The sequence below is a fragment of the Ursus americanus genome, chromosome 32 (genome assembly GCF_024610735.1).
Source record: "Ursus americanus isolate L20-20 chromosome 32, mUrsAme1.1.p, whole genome shotgun sequence".
Classification (NCBI taxonomy): Eukaryota; Metazoa; Chordata; class Mammalia; order Carnivora; family Ursidae; genus Ursus; species Ursus americanus.
In genome coordinates, this window is record NC_142158.1 from 34,274,348 (window position 1) to 34,297,995 (window position 23,648).

Genomic DNA, 23,648 nt, shown 5'->3' on the forward strand with positions numbered 1-23,648 from the left:
TTATGCTGGCTAGAGTAGAAACCCTCTGAGGGCAGGCATTGGGTCTCTGTCCCTCTGTGAACTCCGCAATGCCCTGCACAGGGCTGAGGGCAGTGTGGTACGCTGGGTATGGCACAGGCTGCACACGCGTGTTCCTTTGCATCCCAGAGCTGAGCAAAGTTAGGCAGGTTCACTTAACTCCTTTGGGATTTAAGTGTAAAGTGAGGGTAACAGTAGCCCCTCATGGGGCTTTCAGGAGCATTAAAGAAGAAGTTACACAGAGAGACCTTAGACCCATGCCGGGCACACGCCAAGCGCTCAAGGAACATTTGCTGATCAACCTCGTCTGCATAACCGCCAATATCATACCACTCAGGGCGGCTACTGCAATAAAGTGGGAAAACCACACGCAACGAAATGCAGCAAAGCACTCTCCACCCAACTAGCTGAATCTCGTTCCATGAATATCAGCTCCAAATGATGCCTGATTAAAAATAGCATTGTCTTCTTATTTCCTGAAATGGTGTGGGAATAGGCCTTCCTCTAAGACCAAAGGAACATTTGTCTGTTGATGATATTCATAGAACTGATCGTTGATGTTTCTCTTAAAGGACCCAAGACTCTGGCTGTTACATCAAGTGCCCCCCTGGGCCCAACGTTTCTCCTGCCCCACGTCTGTCTTCTCTGGTTTCCCTGTCCACTCACTTTCTAAAGGACCAGGGTTCCCCAGGTAGGGAGTAAATGAAGAGAAACCATCATCCAGATATTCAGCCAGGAAGAGGAGGAGTCTTCATAAGGACACACACGTGCACAGCACTGGCCTTCCAGTGGCTGCTTATCTGGACGCCCATGCTGTGGTGATCCATGTTATACCACCAGCTCTCCGGGGGAAAAAAAGTGCCGCCATTTATAATAGTATATGTCAGTGTCCGTGGCGTAACTACTCCCACTCCTGGTTTCAAGCTGCTGGTGTGACGTCACTGCCTGTGGAATTGGGAAGACATGCGCAGTGTCGCACCCTAAGACAGCATTTCCACGGTGAAGACACAGTAGTTGCAAATGACCCCAAGAGCAGAGGTAATAGTAACACGTAGTAAATAATAGATGGTCCCCAACTTACGATGGTTCGACTTAGGATTTTTTGGCTTTCGGATGGTGCAAAAGTGATGCCCATTTAGGAGGAACTGTACTTTGCATTTTGAGTTTTGATTTTTCCTCAGGCTAGCGACGGGCAGCGTGATAAGCTTTTGTGGTGCTGGGTCGTGGCAGGGGCCACAGCTCCCAGGCTGTGTGTAAGCTTGACACACTCACAACCACCCTATGCTCACACAACCATGCTGTTTTCGACTTTCAGTACAGAATTCAATCCATTATAGGAGCTACTCAACACTTTATTATAAACTGGGCTTTGGGTTGGACGGTTTGCCCCGCTGTAGGCTACCTACGTGTTCTGAGTGTGTAAAGGAGGCTAAGCTCCATGTCTGTGGGTGAGGTGTATGAAATGCAGGTTTGACTTAATGACATTTTCAACTGACGATGAACCTATCAGGAGGTAACCCCACTGTAAGTCGAGGAAGATCTGTAATTAGGAAGTGATAAATTTTGAGTATTTGTTGCCTTTGCTTTTTAAGATAATTTATTTGATTGTAAGTTTCTATAATTTAATTTTTTAAAAGATTTTTAAAATTTATTTGAGAGAGAGCGAGTGAGTGTGCATGCAGTTTCAGGATCGGGGGAGGGGCAGAAGGAGAGGGAGAGAGAGAATCTTGAGCAGACTCTTGGCTAAGCACAGAGCCCTCCACGGGGCTCAATTCCAGGACCTTAAGATCATGACCTGAGCTGAAATCAACAGTTGGATGCTTAACTAACTGAGCCACCTAAGCGCCCTTCTCTAATTTAATTTTTAACAGCTGTATCTTACCATGGCTCCCCAGATTTCTGAAATGGTAATGGTCACTCCTCTGATGGGTGCAGAGCTGACTCAAGCACGTCACTGGGTCTCAGTCTCTTCCACATGGAATCTCTCACGTTACCATTAAATCTTTGCCCCTCTGAGATATGAGGTTGCCTATATACACATTTTCTTGGGCATACATCCACTCATACACACACAGACCTATTCTTACACAAAATACATGACAAAACCTCTCCCGCTCAGCTTTGCTCATCCCCCCCTTCCTCCTAGAACAACCAACCAACTCGACCTATACTTTCATGGAAACCTAGGAACATGGAGGCAAAAGAAAGAAACAATTCCGAAAGGAAATATTTAAAATGGAGGGGAAGTAGAGAGAAGGAGACAAAGGAAAGAGAACAGAGAGTGAGGAGGGCAAGAGCAGATGTCGTCATTGCCCCATTCCTCCACTGGAAGCCCCAACTACAGAACACCAAGATATACTGAACACCATATACACTGAGCTGCTTTGGGTTTCCCCGGAGCCCTGGGTCCCGAGGGTGAGCGCGAAGGCAGGAAATGACTCTATAAACAGTCTGTTGCAATGAGAGCTGTCTCCTACTAGAAGACTCTGAAATGTGGTCGCCAGGGGACCCATGAGCTCCGGCGGTTCCAAAGCTCTGTCAGACAAGCTCCTGAGAAGTTTGGACGAAAAACATGGCATTTAAGTTCAAAATGGCAGCTGGGAGATGTTAACACTTCTTTTCTAATTGGAATAGTATGCTTTTAAAATAAATAGGTATTTCAAATGCTCTTAATTAGACTTCCATCCAGAGTGTTTTCCATTTGAAGTCCGCTGATTACTTCAGGCAAAGCTGGGCCCTGTTGAAGCTGACACCTGCTGTATTTCAGGAGAAGGCTCCCAGAGAGATGAGCAAGAGGAATTACCGAGAAGATATGCAGCCATTTCCCAAAGGCCCAGGACTGTCTGGGATGGGGGGGTCAGAAGGGATGGAGCATCTCTTGCCCCAGGAATTGACCAGTGTTTTCCAGTCATTGTTTCTAGTCACTCGGCATTGTAAAGACTGGAGAAAAGGCCAGAAGGCAGACCTCAGATGCAGGGCCCGGTGGCAGTCCTTAGGGACGACTCCCCGCCCAGTGACCTACTTGTGAGGCTCGAGGGTCACCTTGACACAGCTTCCCAACTTCCCAACAGAGGTCCTTAAGCTCTTCCCTAGCCAGCTCTATGAGTCGGGGCCCCGGGGGAGTCCTGGCTGCTTCCTGGAGAACCACTTAGGGCCATCTCAGCTCTGACTCCCTGCCCGCATCTCTGCCAACAGGAGGGCGGGCCTGGCACGTTGACCTGACTTCAGTGCCAGGGCCAATGGGGGAAGCTCGAGCTCCGGTCAGTGTGCCTCAGGCTTCCTTCTTCCATGTTTCTGATGCAACCAGTGGCTATGTGATGTGATCCTTATTACTGAAACTAAACAGCCCACCTTCCTAATAATCCAAATTACTGGGGTTCAGTGGGTCATCTCTATGACGCCGGGGCTCTCCTCCATCTCCCCTCTAGAGGTCGTGGGTGCTGGAGTTCTCTAACTGCAGGTTGTTCCAGGGGCCAGGCCATCTCAAGGGGAACCCTTCGTTTGGAATACATGAATTGCTTATTCAATCAGAGTGCTCTAAGTGCTTGGTCCCAGGCCAGCTAGAGAGAAAAGCATCAGGTGTGGACTCAGACACCTGGGTTCACATCCTAGTTCCAACGCTTCCTAGCCACGTGACTCTGGGCAAGTCACTGAATCGCCCTCATCCAGAAAAATGCACTTACTTCTGAGGACAGGGGCGAGGTGGAAAGGAGACCACGCACACGCTGAAGTGCACAGGGGTGGTCCAGAACACAGTCGCTGTCTTCATCACTCACGGCTGCTGTTAGGATTATTTACTAGTAGCACTGGAAAGCTCAGAGTAGAGTCCTGAGGAGCTGGGACCTAGGGGTGAACTTAGGTTGGGGTGTGGGGCGGAAAGGTCAGAAGGATGAGGCAGCGGCTGGGAAGGTGGGGTGCCAGGTCCTGACAGCTGGGAGCAAGCACTCAGGATGGGGGAACGGGTCCCAGAGAGGAGGGGGCATCCAGAGGAAGCTGCACTGACTGCAAACCTTGCATTTCTTAACCTTCTTGAGGGTCCTAGATGGATTATCTTTCAGCTGGGTCTAGTTTTCCAAGACCACACAGCTTGTATTACCTTTACCTTCTTCCTGCAGACTTTGCTTTGTACCCACCTAGAGCCACCTGCTGCATATGCCGCTGGGTGATTTCTTCCTTCAGGCGACCTGTCAAAGACACAAAGGAAAACCACTAGTGAGTTGCCTTTGCCTCAGAAGCATGTTGCAAGCCAAAAAACCTCAAAACACAACAACAAAAAAACAAGGTAGAGTAAGGAAGACAAAAGTGGGCATAGCTTCCGAGAAGAGCCCTCCATGCGCTGGATGGTGCTGGAAGAACAGGCCGGCATGCTGGCGTCTTGGCACAGGAATGCAAATGCACCTTTCACCTTTGGGTTCAATCCATCTTTGGGTTCAGTTACCTTAGTCTGTTTCTTGTAACCTTTGTTAGGGCCCTAATCTCTTCAGTAGTTCTATCTGTCTATTATTAATGAAAAGGGAGGCAGGATTGGATCTTTTAATAATTTACAGGGCCACTTTTAAATCTACTTTCTTTCTTTTAAGCTGTATGAAACTGTGTCAAGGAAAAAAGATGATGGTTTTAGTTGAGGATAACCTTAATATGAACACAGCAGTTGATCACTTACTATGAAACATATATTATTCAAGGTTGCATTAATAAAGGTATAGTGTGTAGCTGAAGGGAGGTGATGGTGGTGGACTCTGCATATGTACTCTGTAGTGGTCAGACCATAGTTGGCATTTGTTCTGGGAGTTATTCCTCATAAGGAATGTTAGTAAAATAGAAAATATTTATAGAAAATGGTCAGGGGTCTAAAACCACGCCAGATGAGGAATATTTGAGGTGATTTGAGATGTTTAGGTGGAGAAGGAAAGACTTGGAGGGAGAAGAGGCTCAGAGATAATAGCTGTCTCTAAAAATCTGAATGTTGTTGGGGCGCCTGGGTGGCTCAGTCAGTTAAGCATCTGCTTTTGGCTCAGGTCACTATCCCAGGGTCCTGGGATCGAGCCCTACATCAGGCTCCCTGCTCAGTGGGAAGTCTGCTTCTCCCTCTCCCTCTACCCCCCAACCACACTCATGCTCTCTTTCTCTCTCTCTCAAATACATAAAATCTTAAAAAAAAAATCCAAACGTTGTCATTTGGATGAGAGAACAGATTTATCTCTGTCCACCCCTGAGGGCAGAAGTCAAGTTGAATAAAGACAAACTAGGGGCTCAATAAGAGGAAGAAACAGTTCACGACTGTCTCAACATGGATTAAGCTGTCTCAAACTGGACTACATTTCCTGGCAGAGCAGTGAGTCCTTTCCTGACAGTGTTCCAGCAGAGGCTGGGTGACAGTCTGGGGGTGTGAGGTCGAGAACTCCTGCCCTGGGTAGGACTTGGGGCAAAGTGACCTCCAGGACTCCCCCATCTCTACTATACTTCTGTGATTTTGTGCTGGAAGGAGGGGTGAAGGAGGCCCCCTCCCAGGGGTTTGTTCATATCCAAGGGCTCAGCACAGTCATTAAAATGTCAGTGCTGTCTGCATCACGTGTCCCATTTGGGAGATGCAATTGGGCCCCAGGGGACCCTGAGAAAGCCTGGGAACTTCACTGCTCCCTTGTCTAATGTATTCGTTTCTTCACATAAAGTACATTCGACACCTCACAGGTGATGACTGAACTGAGTTTTCGAAAGATGAGCAGACAATGAAGCAGTCACAAGAGACCCCAACACTCACGGAAAGTTCTAGGGCACCTCTAGAATGCTATGACTGGGAGAGACGGCAGAGGTCATTCACTTTCACGTCCTACCCAATTCAGGAATCCCTGCGACTTGTATGACTTGGATATACCCAGGCTGTTCCACTGATTAAATTGTATATAAGGAGTTACTGATGTGATGTTGACACCTGCTTCCCTGTAACTTCCAGATTTGGACCTGGCTGGTTCTCTGGAACAGCATGGAAGAAGGATCCTCTCTCATTGGCAGTGAGGATCTGAGGATGCCATGATTTCTCCACTTGGACTTGTTGTCTCTGGGTTAAATGTCACCAGTTCCTTCAGCTCCTGCCAGAGTGCAAGCCTGCACCTACCTTCCATGTGTCCCCGCCGGAGAGGACTGTGCGCAGAGAGGAAGCCAGGGATTGGGCATAAGCAGTGACTGCACCCTAATTCCAAGTGGGGAAGGGTAAGAATTTAGGGAATGTACTGGATGGGGGGAGAGGTGGAGAAGTGGAAATCTGGCCCAAGGGTGAGAACTGAACCAGTCTGGAGACAACAGGAAAACGAGCTGAAACCCAGGCCAGCCACAGCCACAGAGAGGATCTTGTCCCCACTCTGAGCAATATGACCTTTATTGCCTACATCGGCAGAGGAAAGAAGATGGAGTCTGGGGGCTGTGCTGGGATGAGATTTCAGCCTATGTCCAACACTGCTGAATTGAATTGTAAAGAAGCATAGCACATGCCTTTTTCAAATAAAAGGAGGGAGTGCTGTGACAAATGCAACACACCATTTAGACACAGCTCTTGATGGAGAGTAGGTCATTAAGGGCTTTCTCATGCCCGCAGCAGGGACAGCCAATGCCGCTGTGGTGCCTGGCCTGGGTCCTGGGTATCTGGCATAGGCGCCTTTCACCACGAGCCTCTTCTGTGCCTGGCTACCTCCTTCCTGCTGAGACCGGATGGGGACTTGCTCCTTTGGAGGACGCACTGTCCTGCATTCCTCCTTGGGAAACTATCTCCCCGACGAGAGTCCCGACAGCTTGTCTCCCTGACCACGGGCCTCCCCAGCGATAGGTCTCCTTAATTGCATGCATCCCACCTTCATGCCTTGCTGCCGTAGGTGCTTGGTCTCGTTTGGCATGATTTCTCCTGCTCCCATCGGAATGACCGACCGGGGTCCCTTCTCCAAACCCGGGGGAAGCAGGGTTAGAGATTCTCCACGGCCCCCAGCCTGGGAAGAGGTGCTCACATAAATAAAGAGGGGGATTTGCCACCAGGACTGCCGGTTCTATGAACTCCACAAACAGAAATACCTACTCCCAGAACAATGGGCCATCCGGAGGGGACCACAGGTGGGTCTTTATAATGCTCATCTTGAGAAAGGTAGGTTTAAAATGCATGTATGGGTGTTCAATTTGGGTGACTCGGCTAACCTCGCCCACCACATGGAGATTTTTGTTTCTGAGATCTTCCCAAACAAGCAGCTAAAAATAGCCTTATGGCTAATACTTAATTGCATTTTCTAACAGAGTCATTCTTCATGTGAAGATAAGAGTCTCTGTAATCGGCTGGATCTTGCAGTTCCACGGGTTTTGGCAAAGGACGGAGTTGAGGGGAGAAGCAGAATTCACTCCGCATGCGGCTTGTTGTCATGAGCTTGGTGATACATTTGCTGGTTTTGGCCTGGGTTCCTGGACACATCCCCATCCTGAGGTATGGAAAAGACATGAGACGGAAATAGAACTCCCAGCCTGAGGCAGGAGATGGTCAGGGAGGGAAGCCGGGGCGCGGGGGAGGCTCCGTTTGTAGGCGAATGGTGGTAATTAGTGATTTTGTCTCCAGAAACTTACAACAGCCCATGCCAGAAACACCTTCTCTCCCGTTCTGATTCACTGACTGCCAGAGTGGGGGTGTTAGCAGGGGGTGGAGGGTACTTGGAACCCGCAACCACCCATGGGGAGCGCCAGGGGAGACGCACGACCTTCGTAACCATGGGACAGCGTGGTGTGGAGTTTTTCTGTACCAAGTAGTTCATATGGAAAGTATTATCATCATGCAGAAGCAACACTTATTTTATTTTATTTTTCTTACAATGATAGTCTTTTGGATTCAACAACTTTCCTTAAGGGTCCCATTGTATTTTGCATGCCTGGTAGTTTGAAGTTGTTCACTGACAGAAAGCTGCTTAGCTGATGCAGAGCAGAGCGCTTGGCTTCTGACTCCCCCAGAACAGGGCCGTCCGCGGGTGCTTGCGCAATTTCCGGGAGGCCGTTCCTCACTGAGGATGTTGACATCGCTCCCAGGCAGTAAATAGTTCTCGCTCACGCACTATATTGTAAACTCTATGTTCTAAGTGCTGTGGAACATACGGACTGGTTAAGAAGTGTCTTCTAGTTCAAGACAGTGAGCCTGATGCAGGGGACCACAAACAGGGCCCCCGCATGTTCTTCCTTTTAAAAGCCAGAACCCTGGCTGATCTTGCTTTTGCCTCCTGGGTGGTTTGCGTTCCTGCTGAGCCTGGGTTTGGCTCTTCGACACAGCACTTTGGGCAGCTATAACCGGTCACTGGGAGTTGGCCTGGAGATGAAGCAAATCTCTTTGCCGTTTTGGTTAAACTAGGAGATAATTACAAACTTGTAGGCCTACAGAGTTAAGTTCAAATCCCAGCTCTGCTGCTTCTAGTAGGGCAGGTTACTTAACGTCTCCGAGCCTCCATTTTATCATTTGAAAAATGGGTCACAATAAAATAACTGGGGTAATATCTGTTTTACCATAGCTCAAGACTCTCAGGAGGATAATGGATAAGGTGTCAGTGTATGTGACTCACCAGACTAGTTTTAGTCAAGAAGGCACTTTCAGACGTATGGAAAAGATACTATAGTCATAAGATGACGGGCCTGAAGGACGAGTGGTTAAATGTCAAATCGCGGGTAGACGTAAGTTTAGAGGAGGAAAGGCGGGTTCGTGGCATGAGGAAAAGCACCATCACTAATGGTGAGCCTTGGGTGGATTCTGAAGGGAGCAGAGGTCTTAAGGGGAGGATGGGGAAGGCCTTGCAGTCCGCGACAATGGTGGGGGCCACGGGGTGGAGGAGGCCAGGCATTCACTGGTTTGGGGTGGGGGCTGGAAGGGAGGGCTTGAATGGAGGAGTGGAGCTGGGGGAAGATGAGAGTCCGGGCTCCAAGGTCATTGCTAGGGCCTCTGGACCCCAGTGAGAATCTGCTCTGCTCTTTGACTCTACCACTAGAGCATCTCAGGAAAGTCAAATCAGTAAACTTCAGTAGCAGGGTTGGGGTGTGGGGAGAGGGCACAGAGCTGTGCCGCCTGCCTGAGCGCCCTCTTTGAAAGGAAGGTCCAGTAGGTGGGTCTGAATTCAGAGTGTGAATTTCAGCTGTGACGTGGGATGCCACTTTCTTTGTACTCTAACACAGAGGACTGTGATTACTGAAAGGTTAGACTCCCCAAAGACCGTTTGTAAGGATGTTTGTAGAATTAATAGGCCCGGCATAAATTATGTGTGCAATCCTTAGATGAATTTCCAACAAACTGGAGTATGTTAATCCTTTGAAGTCTTAAAATCAGGCACATTCATCTCTTCCTTGCTAATATCTCTTTCATCAGGTTGTTTCTAAACTTGTTTGGATAATTTGAAAATTGATTGAGGCAGGACCCACCTCTTCCCACCATAGCTGTGGTGAATAAAATAAAACAAGAGAATATTAAGGAGACTTTGCTAGATTAGCTTTCAAGACAGATTTCTGAAGACCAGAAGTGGGACAGAAATGAAGAATGGTCGGGGGAGCCCAAGCTTTCAGCTGGCAGGGCTCCAGGTCCAGAAGCAGGAAGGTGACTAAAAGCACACCATGCAGCAGGACACGGTCTGAAGCTGTAGGGTGGGGTGAGAGTCCCCTGGCACCCCGCCTGTGACTGAAAGGGGACTGAGGGAAAAAAGTGCTGCTAGATGTTACCTAGGGCTATGGTTCACATCCCCCTGTAAGCCCAAGGAGCAAGAAGGGTACACACTCAGCTACTCTCGGTTGCTATACCAAGCTGCCCGCTGATGCTCTGCCCAGAAGGGCCATGTCCCAACATTGCTATAGAGCAGTCACTCCAAACTGTCTTCCGGGGGGGAGGGCCTGGAGGGTCTGTCAGATAGAGAGGGATGAGCACAAACGGACAGAAGGAAAGAGAAAGAAATAAAATGTGTTCATTAAAAATGGACCTGGCCACAAAAATGCCAAAATGTATGAATAAATCTAATGCTAAGAAAAGATAGTGAAATTAATAGCTGGAACATGAATTCATTAGAGATGAAAGTAATTTTCTGGATAGACAGATACAGACATTTATTGATGCAGATTCACAAAGGGTTGAATTAGTCTTACTCTTTAGTTAACAGCACATTATCCTTGTCAGTATGGAGAAGGCCCCACATGTATGTATGTGTGTGTGTGTGTATGTATATATGTGTGAGTGTATGTGTGTGTGTGTGTTTATTGCCGTGCCTTATGCCCCATCTCCAATTCCCCTTCCCTTATGCCTCTAATAGGTGGCCATTCTGATTGGTTTGATGCATACTCTTTTATCGTATATATTCTTACAATTCATGTTAACGTTTTCTGTGCAATTTTTAAGCTATGAAAGAAATACTGTGCTACAGATCTCGTTCTGTTCCCTATTTACTTGCTAGCACTGTTTTTGACATCTATCCATTTTCCTGTATATGCATCTAGTCCTCAGATTCTAACTATTGCATACATTCCATAGCGTGTACCCTAACATTTTACTTCCCTTCCCCAAGGGTAGGACAACTGGATGGTCTCCCACTCCCACTAACACCAGCAGTGCTGCGATGGCCATGCTGGAACATGAAGGTCTGTGAGAGAAGCCCCTGCTGGCTCTCAGCAGAGCTGTAGGAATTTGAGGTGCGGCCTCCATAAAGACCATACCACTCTAAGCTCCCAAGATAGACTTCAAAGTAAGTATGATGAGAGTACTCAAAGAGATTAATGATGGCTTCATTTTCTTTAAAAAGAATAAGAAGTCATACAACAAATAGGTATGAATAAGAATGAAACAAGAATAGATGGATAGGAAAGATGTTTTGAAATGAAAAATAGAGTCACTGACACAAAAAATCAAGAACAATAGAGGGGAAAAGGGAACAAACCCCAGACTGGACGTATTTTTTAAAAGACATTTATTTATTTGTTTGTTTCTTTATTTAGAGCACTAGTGGGGGGAGGGGCAGCGGGAGCAGGGGAGAGAGAATCTCAAGCAGGCTCCACCACCTCACAACCCTGAGATCGTGATCTGAGCCGAAACCAAGAGTTGGACACTTAACTGACTGAGCCACCCAGGTGCCCCTGGACTGGACATATTTTAAAGGTGAATCAGTGATTGGAAAGATACTATGGAAAAAGTCACCTCACGCCCACCCCACACATGGAACAGAGAGGAGGACAGAAAATGGGAAAAGGCAGTTAAAAGTCCCAGAGGGGAGACTGAGAGACCTCTTCACGTGTCTGACAAGAGTTCTAGAAGAAGGGGGGCACCTGGGTTGCTCAGTCAGTTAAGCATCTGCCTTCGGCTCTGGTCATGATCTAGGTGTCCTGGGATCGAGCCCAGCATTGGGCTCCCTGCTCAGCGGGGAGTCTGCTTCTCCCTCTCCCTCAGCCCCCACTTGTTCTTGCATGTGCATGCTCTCTCTCTCAAATAAATGAATGAGTGAATCAATCTTAGGGGAAAAAAAGAGTTCTAGAAGAAGGGAAGTAGGCATGGTGAAGAAGCAGAATTGCACACACAGCAGGTGTGCTTTTCCAGAACTGAAGAAAGATCTAAGCCATTGGGTTGCAAGTGCACTCTGAGCACACAGCAGTGCAAAGAAAGACAAGTCCACACCTGGACACGTCATGGGCAACTGCAGACCTTCAGGGAAGAAGAGCTACTGTCCCCAGCTGCCAGGGGACCTGCAGCAGAACTCCCTAGGCAGCAACCCACATCTCAGCCACAGCAAGGGGTGCTGGGACAATGGAGGGAAGTACCTGTCAACCTGAATTTTATACCTAGTCCAACTTTTATTCATAGATAAGGGCATAATAAAGACATTTTCTGTCATAAGAGGACTAAGAGCATTTACCACCCACAGATGACCACTCCCCAAAAAGGGGTCAACTGAGAGGCAACCAAGCCTAGAGGTTCAGTATATGGACTCTGGAGCCAGGTGCCCTAGTTTGCAGACCAGCCGGGTTACGTATTGTGCACCACTGTGCAAGCTACTGAATGGCCCTGTGCCTCAGTTTCCTCATCTACAAAACAGGGTCAGTACTACTATCTGTTGTGAGGACTGAATTAAGTCACCTATGCAATGTGCTTAGAAGAGTGCCTGGGATCTAAGAACTGCATAAGTGTAAAAGGTTATGATGACGATCAGCAAGAAGAAAGACTAACACAGAGAAATATGTAGGAAAAAGAAACAGTGATGAGCAAAAAAGGAATAAGTGAGAATACTTAACTACTGACTATATAAACTGTGTGTGTGTGTGTGCGTGTGCGTGTGTGTGTGTGTGCGTGTGTGTGCGTGTGTGTGTGTGTGAAAACTAAAACTCGAAGCCATAATAACAAGATGGAGATCAGGTGAGGGGATGTTCAAGCTACAGCCCTGGAGGTGGGTGGGCGGAGGGTATATTTGCAATAACTACAGACATTGTTAATAGTTACTTTTAAACTCTAGAAGAATAAATACATACCGTAGCAACCGAATCAATAGAGGATCAGAAAAAAGGCAGTGGGGAGGGGTGCAGGGAAGGAACGCCAAAATTCTAATAATTCAGTAGAGCAGAAAAGGAGAAAAAGGAAGCAAAGAAGACACTGGGGGAGAAAAGGGCGTAACTGATGCTGTGTTTTATCAAACAATGGCAAGAGCCTTATAGACGTGTGCATAGAACTCTGCGTGTGCATGGCACACACACACACGTATGTGGCCATATGAACGTGGAGGTAATTTTAAATTAATTAAAATTTATTTATTAAGATTAATTGATTAATTAAGATAGATTAATTAATTAATTAAGATTTATTAATTAATTGAGAGAGAATCTTAAGCAGGCTCCACACTCAGTGCAGAGCCTGATGGGGGGCTTGATCTCACGATCCTGAGATTATGACCTGAGCTGAAATCAAGAGTCTGGCACTCAACTGGACACTCAATCTACTGAGACACCCAGGTGTCTCTGAGCATGGAGATGTCATGAATGGATCCCCATAAAGCTGTTATGACGAGTCACCTGAGGGCGGAGGATGAATTGGGTAAGAGAGGTAGGAGTCGAGAAAGATGAAAAAAAATGGTACGCATGATTTATGATTTATGTAGAAGTCTATTTCCGTATATTTATAAAAAGAAATTAAAATGTAAAAACTACTGTAATTTGCTTCCTTGAGAGGGAATGGGGTGTCCCTACAGCACGCTGACAATTGTGCTTGGGTACCGGCCACACAGTGACAAGCATCTGTCCTGTGTGCTGACTGAAAATGGTCACGGCCTGAGTCCTACTGCCAGGCTGGGGGTGATGAGGAGTTCCAGCCTATTGTCAGAACTCTGTAGTGCTCAGGCCATGTGCAAGAAAGGTAAGGGTGGAAGGTGGAGAGCCAGAGGAAGCCCAGAATAGCGGCAGCAACCCAAGGGAATTCCATGAGCTTAGGCTGGGGGAGGCCCCCAAGAAGTCTTCAGGCCTCCCTGGGAGGAGGATGGGTCCTTTCCTGGATTCCCCAAAGAGAAAGGTTCAGTGACAGGGCACCAAGTGGGAGACCAGGAATGGTCTAAATGCCAGGCAAATGTTTTTAAGCCTTTTCATTCCAACATGACATTTCAATTCTCCAGATTTCAAGACTTTTCTTCTACTTGGTAACATTATCAACTCACTGAGAGAGGGGGGGAAAAGGCAGCTCATTTTTAATATCAATAATTTCAAGAAAAACACATTGTAACTTGCCTTGATTTTCTCCCACCGGGATTTTCTCAAGAGCACCCCATCACCTTGTCCCTATCTTGCAGAAGAGGATGTGCCCCATAATTGATGAGCATTTCAGCTCAGGATGAAAACACCAGACAGCAGTCTGGGCTTCAAGACAGCTCCTTTCTTATCACCAGGACAGTCCATGATGATCACATTTTGGGGGAATGCTCTCATTTATAAAAAATGACCAAATTATACCATGTCTGGGAGCCCTGATTCTTCTCCTGTGGGATATTCATTCTGGCTACCCAAGTAATCATAATAATCATGCGAGATTAGCACATTCTGTCTGAAGCTTAGGCATTTGGCTATTGTATCCACTTAATTAAGCTAAGGAGCTTATTGATACCACTATTCCAGTATGTGATAATATTCCATAAACATATTCAGAGAATTAAGTAAATAAGTACATTTGTTAAAAGCTCAAATAAATGCACAAGTAGGTAAGCAGAAGGAAAATTTTCAGCTCAGCAACCAGCATGAATTGTTAGGTACCACACAACTCAGGGAGCGGAGGGCTCATGATTGTGTTGGCTTCCATTCAAAAGATGTTACTTTAGATGCTCGGAAGTTCTTATTTCAGCAAGGGAAGGGTCTAACCAGCTTTCAACACCTGCCCTGGAGGAGTAGCTATAGATCACAATCCTTCTTTCCATTCGAAGATGTGGCTCTGGTTGCCAAGGCTGCTATCTGGGGCAAGGCGAGGGTCCATGCAGCATGGCCTCTGACTTCCATCCTGAAGCTCCAGAGGGAGCCCAGGGGATACTCCCAGGGGACACTCCCAGAGGTACCTGGGGACATTCAAGCCTCCTCTGCTCCAGTGTGGGTGGGGCAGCTATATTCTACTTCTTCCCAGGACCTCTAGCTCACAGGGGAGGCTAGTTTGTACAAGCCCCTCATTAACTGTGGATGTAGGAGGCAGGGCTCACTTAAGGGATATAAAGTAAACCCCAGGCACTAAGGTGCTTGATTTGGTACTGTATTTAGTTTTTAGATGAATTAAAACATGAATTTTTTTTTTTACAAATGTAAGAAACCACATACTAAACCTCTGCCTTCTGATCATTACTCACCCTCAAATTCACCGTTACTTTCATTAGTAACTGGGTCTTTCATATTCCCTTATACAAAGATGATTGATTTCTGTAATTGGAAGTAAATGACTTTTTAATAAGCTTGCTTGAAATGCTGATGGTAATAGTCCTATTTTCAGAGCCTGGGATGATTCCTACCCTTATCCTCTTATTTTGTTTTTCTTCCAAAAAATAGCACCAGGACTCTCCCTCTTTTTGTTTCTGTTATGGCTAAATATTCTCAAAGAGGAGAGGGGAAGAAAGAGAGAGGCAGAGACTCACCGACCATCTTACAGAGGATGCTTTACAGAAATGACATGGTTCAGGGAGAATGTAGTTTCCCCTCCTTGAACTTGAGCTCTGCCTACATGAAATGCTAGTGTGCATGGCTCTATTTCTGTAGGGATTTCTATCCCAGTTGCGCATTTGGGGAATAAGTGAAGAAGAAGGAAACCAAGAGAGTGAGGACCAGAGAAAGGAGGAAAGCAGACAGCAAAACTGGAAGGGAGGTTTTGCAGTGAAGCTTTGGGAGAGATGAAGGAAGTTGAAGGGGGAGGTCCACCCAGGCTGAGAACTACCTTTTTCACCCATCAGAAGGGACATGGAGGGGGACTGGGGGTTGGAACGCGTTTAAGTAGGATCCATGGTGCAGGTTTTGGTGCCGTGTCTCTGGGGAGTCACTGCTCCAAGTAATAAAAGCAGGCAGGGAACACTCAGAAGAAAAACAGACACAGAGAAGGAACTGCCATACTACACAAAGATAAAAATAACTTACAAGCTTCATGTCGAAACTTCTGGGGAGAGAGATCCTGAAAAAATGTCAGGGTATTAAAGAATGATAAGTGGAAGTTAAATATAAACAACCCATTATGACAAGTTGAAGATGAATTAGATGCCATTATATGTTCTTTAGTGTCTTGGCTTTAGAGTTTTGTTTTGGTGAATATACTAATATCTGGAGGGCCTTTCGTAAGTTTACTTGCAAACTCCATCTTGTTTTTCATATAAAGCCTTACTCCTTAATTATGGCTTTTCTTATCACAGAAATGCTCTGGTCCCTCATGGCTGGGGATGGACGGACAGCTGTACTGTACAAAGGAGAGGACAGCGTATATTCCTGGGTTCAGCAATTGTTGAGAATTCTCATTTCAGTGGAAACTGTTTTCCGTTCAGCTCATGGAGTGTATTGGCTTTTAGCTGCCCCAGAGGACTGACAGGGGCCAGGACAGCAGAACTTCACATTCTTTGAACTTGGGAGGTTAAAATTTTCAGAACTAGGAGCAGCTTCTGCTTCCTATGGGACAGTCTAGATATCATCTTCAAGGCAAACAGTGAGGTTTGAGATAATCTAATCATTTAATGGACCGCTTGAGGTCTGTGTATATATAAGGCTAAGCTCCACTATTCTTGAGGAAGCTCTAGAAATGAGAGAACCCAAATGCAGGCGTTTCAGGGTAAGAGTTAGGTGCTCTATGTTCAGAAACACACACTGGATGTGTGTTTCTTTAGCAGAACTATGTGCCCGCGCAGCTAGAGAGTTTTTTTCCCCCTAAATCTCACTGTAGATTGTCATATGCCTTGAAAGTACTGTTTGTGCTTAGACTGTGTGCTGGCTAATTTTATGGGTCAGCTTGGCTGAGGTATGGTGTCCAGATGTTTGGTCAAACACCAGTGTAGATGTGGCTTTTAGACGTGATTAACATTTATATCAACAGAGTTTGAATAAAGCAAACTACTCTCCATAATGTGGATGGGCCTCATCCAATTAGCTGAAAGCTTTAAGAGAACAAAGACTGAGGTTCTCTGGAAGAAGTAATTCCAGAATGCCTTGCGACTCAATTTGCAACAGCAATCCTTTCCCAGGTCTCCGGCCTGCAGACTTAGCCTGTAGATTTGCACTTGAAAGCCTCACAATCACATGAGTGATTGCTTAAAATAAAGCCTCACAATCACATGAGTGATTGCTTAAAATAAATCAGTCTCTGCCTATGTTCTCCTCTAGGATTTTGATGGATTCCTGTCTCACATCGAGGTCTTTCATCCATTTGGAGTTTATCTTCGTGTATGGTGCGAGAGAGTGGTCAAGTTTCATTCTTCTGCATGTAGCTGTCCAATTTTCCCAGCACCATTTATTGAAGAGACTGTCTTTTTTCCACCAGATGTTTTTTCCTGCTTTATCAAAGATTAGTTGCCCAAAGAGCCGAGGGTCCATTTCTGGGTTCTCTATTCTGTTCCATTGGTCTATGTGTCTGTTTTTGTGCCAGTACCATGCTGTCTTTGTGATCACAGCTTTGTAGTACAGCTCGAAATCCGGCATTGTGATGCCCCCAGCTTTGTTAAAGAACTTCTCAAACTCAATGCACGAGAAACAAATAAACAAATCATAAAATGGGCAGAAGATATGAACAGACGCTTTTCCAATGAAGACATATAAATGGCTAACAGACACATGAAAAAATGTTCAAAATCATTAGCCATCAGGGAAATTCAAATCAAAACCACACTAAGATACCACCTTACGCCAGTTAGAATGGCAAAAATTGACAAGGTAAGAAACAACAATTGCTGGAGAGGATGTGGAGAAAGGGGATCGCTCCCACATTGTTGGTGGGAATGCAAGCTGGCACAGCCACTTTGGAAAACAGTGTGGAGGTCCCTTAAAAAGTTAGAAATTGAGCTACCCTATGACCCAGCCATTGCACTACTGGGTATTTACCCCAAGATACAGATGTAGTGAAGAGAAGGGCCATATGCACCCCAATGTTCATAGCAGCATTGTCCACAATAGCTAAATCATGGAAGGAGCTGAGATGCCCTTCAACAGATGAATGGATTAAGAAGTTGTGGTCCATATATACAGTGGAATATTACTCAGCTATCAGAAAGAACGATTTCTCAACATTTGCTGCAACGTGGACGGCACTGGAGGAGATAATGCTAAGTGAAATAAGTCAAGCAGAAAAAGACGATTATCATATGGTTTCTCTCATCTATGGAACATAAGAACTAGGGAGATCGGTAGGAGAAGAAAGGGATAAAGAAGGGGGGGGGTAATCAGAAGGGAGAATGAACCATGAGAGACTATGGACTCTGAGAAACAAACTGAGAGCTTCAGAGGGGAGGGGGCTGGGGGAATGGGATAGACCGGTGATGGGTAGTAAGGAGGGCACATATTGCATGGTGCACTGGGTGTTATACGCAACTAATGAATCATCGAACTTTACATCAGAAACCAGGGCTGTACCGTATGGTGACTAACATAATATAATAAAAAAATTTTTAAAAAACCAACAACAAAAAATAGATCAGTCTCTCTCCTCTCTCTCCCATGTCTCTGGAGAACCCTAATACAGGTGGCGTGGGTGCATGTTCTTGTCCAAGCACTTGCTTTAGCACTTCGGAAGCAGAGGACAGACCATAGTGCGATAAATATCCAGGCCTAATCTGGTCTCACCTTGCACATGAATGGAATCTCATTTAGGTACCAAATAGTTATGATGATAACGGGAAAGACATGACTGGTATTTAGTGAGCGGAATCTGGTCCCGTGCAGTAAAGACCTGCCCTTCTCAACAGACAATGGCACCCCCACTGAGAAAGGTATGGTAAGGAGCTGGTGGCTGGGTGCAGCCCACTGGGACTAGCTACTTGCTTGTGTCCTTTAAGACTGAATAGCCCAGAGGTGGAGGAAACAAAGTGCTATGAACTATTTGTCAGGGCTCTGAGTCAAGGCAATGACCTAGAGAGAGTGAATATGTAAAGAGGCAGTGGGCCTGGAGGCCAAAGCAGGCTGCTCCTTGGAACGCCTGGCAGAGGCCCAGAGCCACTGGGTAATGGCCCTCTAAGAGCCCCTCTTCCAGAAGAAGTCGTTAGCTCCTTTTAGCTACTCTCCTTTAGCCCAAGCCTTTGGTAAGGTCTTATAAAAGTCAGCCTGACCTAGTCAAATGTGGTAGCCAGGGAAGCAGGGTTCCTGGGGCTGGAGCAGTGGCCTGCAGCAATGCCGCCATCAGAGGACAGCAGGCCCAGCATATGGCAGCCCCTGCAGCGTGCGGAAACATGAGGAAGCCACGGAAGATGAGGGATCCTGGACGTGTACTGCAGAGCATTCAAGAGGCCGTCCTTGGAGACCCTCTCAGGATCAGTCTGGGGATTTGTTTTGCGACAAGTGGTCTAATTTTTAGTAAGAAAGCCAGTAGAGACTTCAACTATAGTAATTTGGGAATAAAAAGGAGACACAGCCCTACTGGGCTGTCACATGCTGGTGAGGCCAGGTGTACACAAGACTCACTGGGAGGGGTGTCCTCTGATGGGGTCCCCTCCAGGAATGAGAATGGAAGGCTTCTAAGGGCAGGCGAGAGGTAAGAAGGCCATGCGACTGGAAAACGACAGCGTCTTTCAAATATGGCCTGGATGATTCCATTCCTAACCGGTGCCAATTCGAACTCCCAAACTGCTGAAGAAATGAGATCTGGTTAAATTTGTTCTTTTTTGCCCTTCTTAAAAATATCAGGAGCTAATATTTTGCAGACGGCTTTGTGCTGGCCATGCTGGCCAGGCTTCGTGGGGTCCAACACAAACACACCTGATCTACATTTGGTCAGAATCGGGAGGCCCAAGGAGGCCAAGGCATTAACAGAGGAATCCAAGGGTTGTTCCTTATCCCGAAAGGACTCCACTTGAAATAAATCTTGCTCTGGAGGACTTGTGTGAGTGTGCGGCAAGGAGGGGAGGGCAGGGCTGTGGGGGAGAAGCTTGTGACTCCATTCAGGTTCATACAAAAGAATTTTGATGCTGATCTGTCATTGGAAACAGATCTGACTCCTTCTTCATGGGTATGAATATCTATAATCTTTTCTCTTCATAATCCAGGGTGTCAGTGAAGAGTGAATATGGGTGACATGCAATTTTTGGTGAGAACTTTGTTGTGGGCCTGAGGCTATTGTCTGCTGCAGACGATGTGTTTGAGGTAACAATTTTCAGTACCCAGAAATCCGTCTTCTGCGGGATTACGTGTTAGGGGACTAATGTGAATGACTCTCTGTGGGCTGTTATTTTAACAGTGAGGGGCGTTTAGTGCAATTGGTGGTTTTTACCTGGGTCTCAGGAACTCACCAACTATGCCAATACAACAGAGGAGTGATGCGTGAGTTAAGATCCTGCATGTACAGCAAGAAACAGCGAAGCATCTGGCTGGCAAACACGCACCCTGACTTCCTAACAATGTGACATCATCAATACTGACAGGACTTCTAGCAAGCTCTCGGGGAGGGGGGGCCTGAAGCCTTCCTGCAGTTTCCTAATCCACTTCAGTGCTCCTCGATCCAGCCTGTATAACCCGGCTCATAGTTTTCTATGTTTTCCCTTGACCATTGGAGTCATGGGACCCCCTATCTTAACGTGGTGTCTTCCAGGAGCAGACCCCAGGACAAGTAGCTTATTTGGGAAGTGAGCCCTGGACAAACGGATAAGAAAGAGGGGAGGTGAGACGGGGAGGGAGAGCACAATGAAGGGAGCAATAGCAGCCCAGCTGCCAACGACGGGCAATGCAGCTCAATCACACTGGGTGCCTCTGGGGGACAGTGTAGGACCCACATCTCCAAGTTGTCCCTCCTGGGGGTGAGGGAGTTGGGGTGTATAGGTACCAACTTCCAACAGACATTGGTTGAGGCCTCCTGAGGGGGGCAGGGTTGGGGAGGTGTTAATTCCCTGGCTAGCCTGCTCTAGATGGCCGGGGAATGCTCTCAGGAAGACTGGAAGGTACTAGCAGATGAGGCTGTGCTAGCATACACACAGGGTACACAAGGGGATACGGGTGGGGCTCCAACAGCATCTGCTCTAGCCTTTATTTCTTGTTCTTCATGCTTCTCTGAGAAAGACCAGTCCCACCTACCATTAACGTAGTCTCTTACAAACAGAGCTGATTCTCTGGCAACCAAGCCAACCAACCATGAGAGTGAGAGGCAGAAGAAATGAAATATTCCAGCCAGTCCACTGCCTGATTTCTTATAGGCCTGTCTAGTATTTTGGGGGACAGGTTGATTTCTGACCTAGCAGATAGGAATGCCTGTAGCAGCCACTGGTTTTCTACTGACCAGATTTTAATAGAAACCAGATTGCCCAGCCCCTTGGCTCCCGTTCTGCATGCTGGGGGAAGCTACTATCACTCTTGCTATCTCTGTTTCCCTTTCAGGGTAACACCTTGGAAATGAAACTCTGACAGCAGAAGCTCCTTAATGCTTTTGCTGGGAGATCAGCTTCCACTCGATGCAGTGGAAGGAAGGCAGTGATGTGCTGCTATGATGGTAGATGCCACTTTGGCCAACGCTGGCAGAGGTGGACACCATCTGGGGGCATGAAGGACCCAAGCCATTCCAAGGACTCATCTTAGAACAATGCAAACAATGCATCCTCCTCGGCCTGGGTCCCTGGACCTGTTTTACTCACTCCGTGCTATGCCTGGTAGAAACTAGCAGCTATTTAGGAAGTCAGGGAAAGACATCCTTGGCTGCGGGGGTGGAGGGGTTGCAGGGCCAACTTGATGGAATACTGCTCTGTGGGGACAGACTAAAAAATAAGGGCTGTTGTTAAGTGGGACTGAGATTAAAATAAAATCACCTGAGGCTTGTTTAAGAAACCCACAGAATTTCCTGGGTTGAGCATAGTAGGGGAAATTGTATTCTCAATGATTATCTCTGATAAAATGTCTCCAAATCTTTTATGGGACCCTGATTTGTGGGGACCTGTTACTTCGCCAGCAAAGCCAGCCGGAGAAGCCCTCAGTGTGTGGTGTACTAGGCGGCTCTACACAACGTCCGGGGGGCTCAACCCTAGGAGTCTTCTTTGTCCTATTTCTCAATCAGCTTATAAGTACCCCAAGGCTGGGGCTCTTGGGATTTGTGTGTCACCCCCCCAACATAGCCTTTAACTTAATAGATGCATAATTGTCAAATCAATCAATCACAGGACCTAGAGTTTCCACCATATTCCTGATCATAGAAGCCATTAATTTCCTACTCTTTCACTTCTAATGCCAAAGTGCCCGACCTCAGGAAAAACTGTGGTAAACGCTTTTACTGTGTTCAGCCTAAATAATTCACCACACCTGTATATTCAACCCACACACAATCACCTGAGGCACCCTTCCTCTAGAAATTAAAAAAAAAAATCTGTTCTCTACGTAAGATTTATTTCAAGATTATAGTTAAGGAGCATTGTTTGATATTGCCTCCTGTCTTCTTTCTTTGGTGGACTCATAGTTTTATTTTTACATTAAATTAACTTACATACAGCATCCTTTCCTGATTAAAACCCTTCAGAGTGTAGGGATAGAGGGTACATTCCTCAATCTCATAAAAACCATCTATGAAAAGCCTACAGCAAATATTCTCAATGGGGAAAAGCTGGAAGCCTTTCCCTTAAGATCAGGAACACGACAAGGATGCCCACTCTCGCCGCTATTATTCAACATAGTACTAGAAGTCCTTGCAACAGCAATCGGACGACAAAAAGGGATAAGAGGTATCCAAATCGGCAAAGAAGAAGTCAAACTGTCTCTCTTCGCAGATGACAGGATACTTTATGTGGAAAACCCAAAAGACTCCACACCCAAATTACTAGAACTCATATAGCAATTCAGTAATGTGGCAGGATGCAAAATCAATGCACAGAAATCAGTTGCATTTCTATACATGAACAATGAGACTGAAGAAAGAGAAATTAGGGAATCAATTCCATTTACAGTAGCACCAAAAACCATAAAAGGTCTCAGAATAAACCTAACCGAAGAGGTAAAGGATCTATATTCTAGAAACTTACAGAACACTGATGAAAGACATTGAAGAAGACACAAAAAGATGGGAAAACATTCCATGCTCATGGATCAGAAGAATAAACATAGTTAAAATGTCTATGCTACCCAGAGCAATCTATACTTTCAACGCCATCCCAAACAAAATACCAATGCCATTCTTCAAAGAGCTGGAACAAACAATCTTAAAATTTGTGTGGAACCAGAAAAGACCCTGAATTGCCAAGGAAATGTTGAAAAAGGAAAACAAAGCTGGGGGCACCACGTTGCCGGATTTCAAGCTATACTACAAAGTTGTGATCACCAAGACAGCATGGTACTGGAAGAAAAACAGACACACAGATCAATGGAACAGAATAGAGACTCTAGAATTGTACCCTCCATGCTATGGTCAACTAATCTTTGACAAAGCAGGAAAAAATGCCCAATGGAAAAAAGACAGTCTCTTCAATAAATGGTGCTGGGAAACTTGGACAGCTGTATACAGAAGAATGAAACTCGACCACTCTCTTACACCATACACAAAGATAAACTCTAAACGGATGAAAGACCTCTATGTGAGACAGGAATCTATCAAAATCCTAGAGGAGAACATAGGCTGTAACCTCTTTGACATCAACCACAGCAACTTTTTTCATGACGGAAACAAAAGCAAAAATGAACTTTTGGGACTTCATCAAGATAAAAAGCTTCTGCACAGCAAAGGAAGCAGTCAACAAAACAAAGAGGCAACCCACAGGGGCGGAGTTAAGATGGCGGAGGAGTAGGGGACCCCTTTCTCAGCTGGTCCCCTGAGTAGAGCTGCATATGTACCAGACCATCCTGAAAACCCACGGAATCAGCCTGAGACGCAGGAAGATATATCTGGATCTCTACAAATGAACATCTCCGGCGCTGAGTATTGAGGTACGAAGTGGGGAGGCGTGAATCCGCGCACGGATATCGGAAGATAAACGTAAGGGGGAGGGAGCCTCTGCGCTCGGGCATCG

At 46.3% G+C, this 23,648-nt stretch overlaps 1 protein-coding gene across 4 annotated transcripts in view; it reads right to left on the minus strand.

Moving 5' to 3' along the window:
* KIF6 (kinesin family member 6) overlaps positions 1-23,648 on the minus strand; it is a 417,257-nt gene that overhangs the window by 40,834 nt on the left and 352,775 nt on the right. For all 4 annotated transcript variants that reach the window (XM_087858216.1, XM_045786292.2, XM_045786295.2 and 1 more), the window contains one exon: positions 4,152-4,202. In XM_087858216.1, the coding sequence (XP_087714342.1) occupies positions 4,152-4,202 (51 nt within the window). The remainder of the gene's footprint in view (positions 1-4,151; positions 4,203-23,648) is intronic.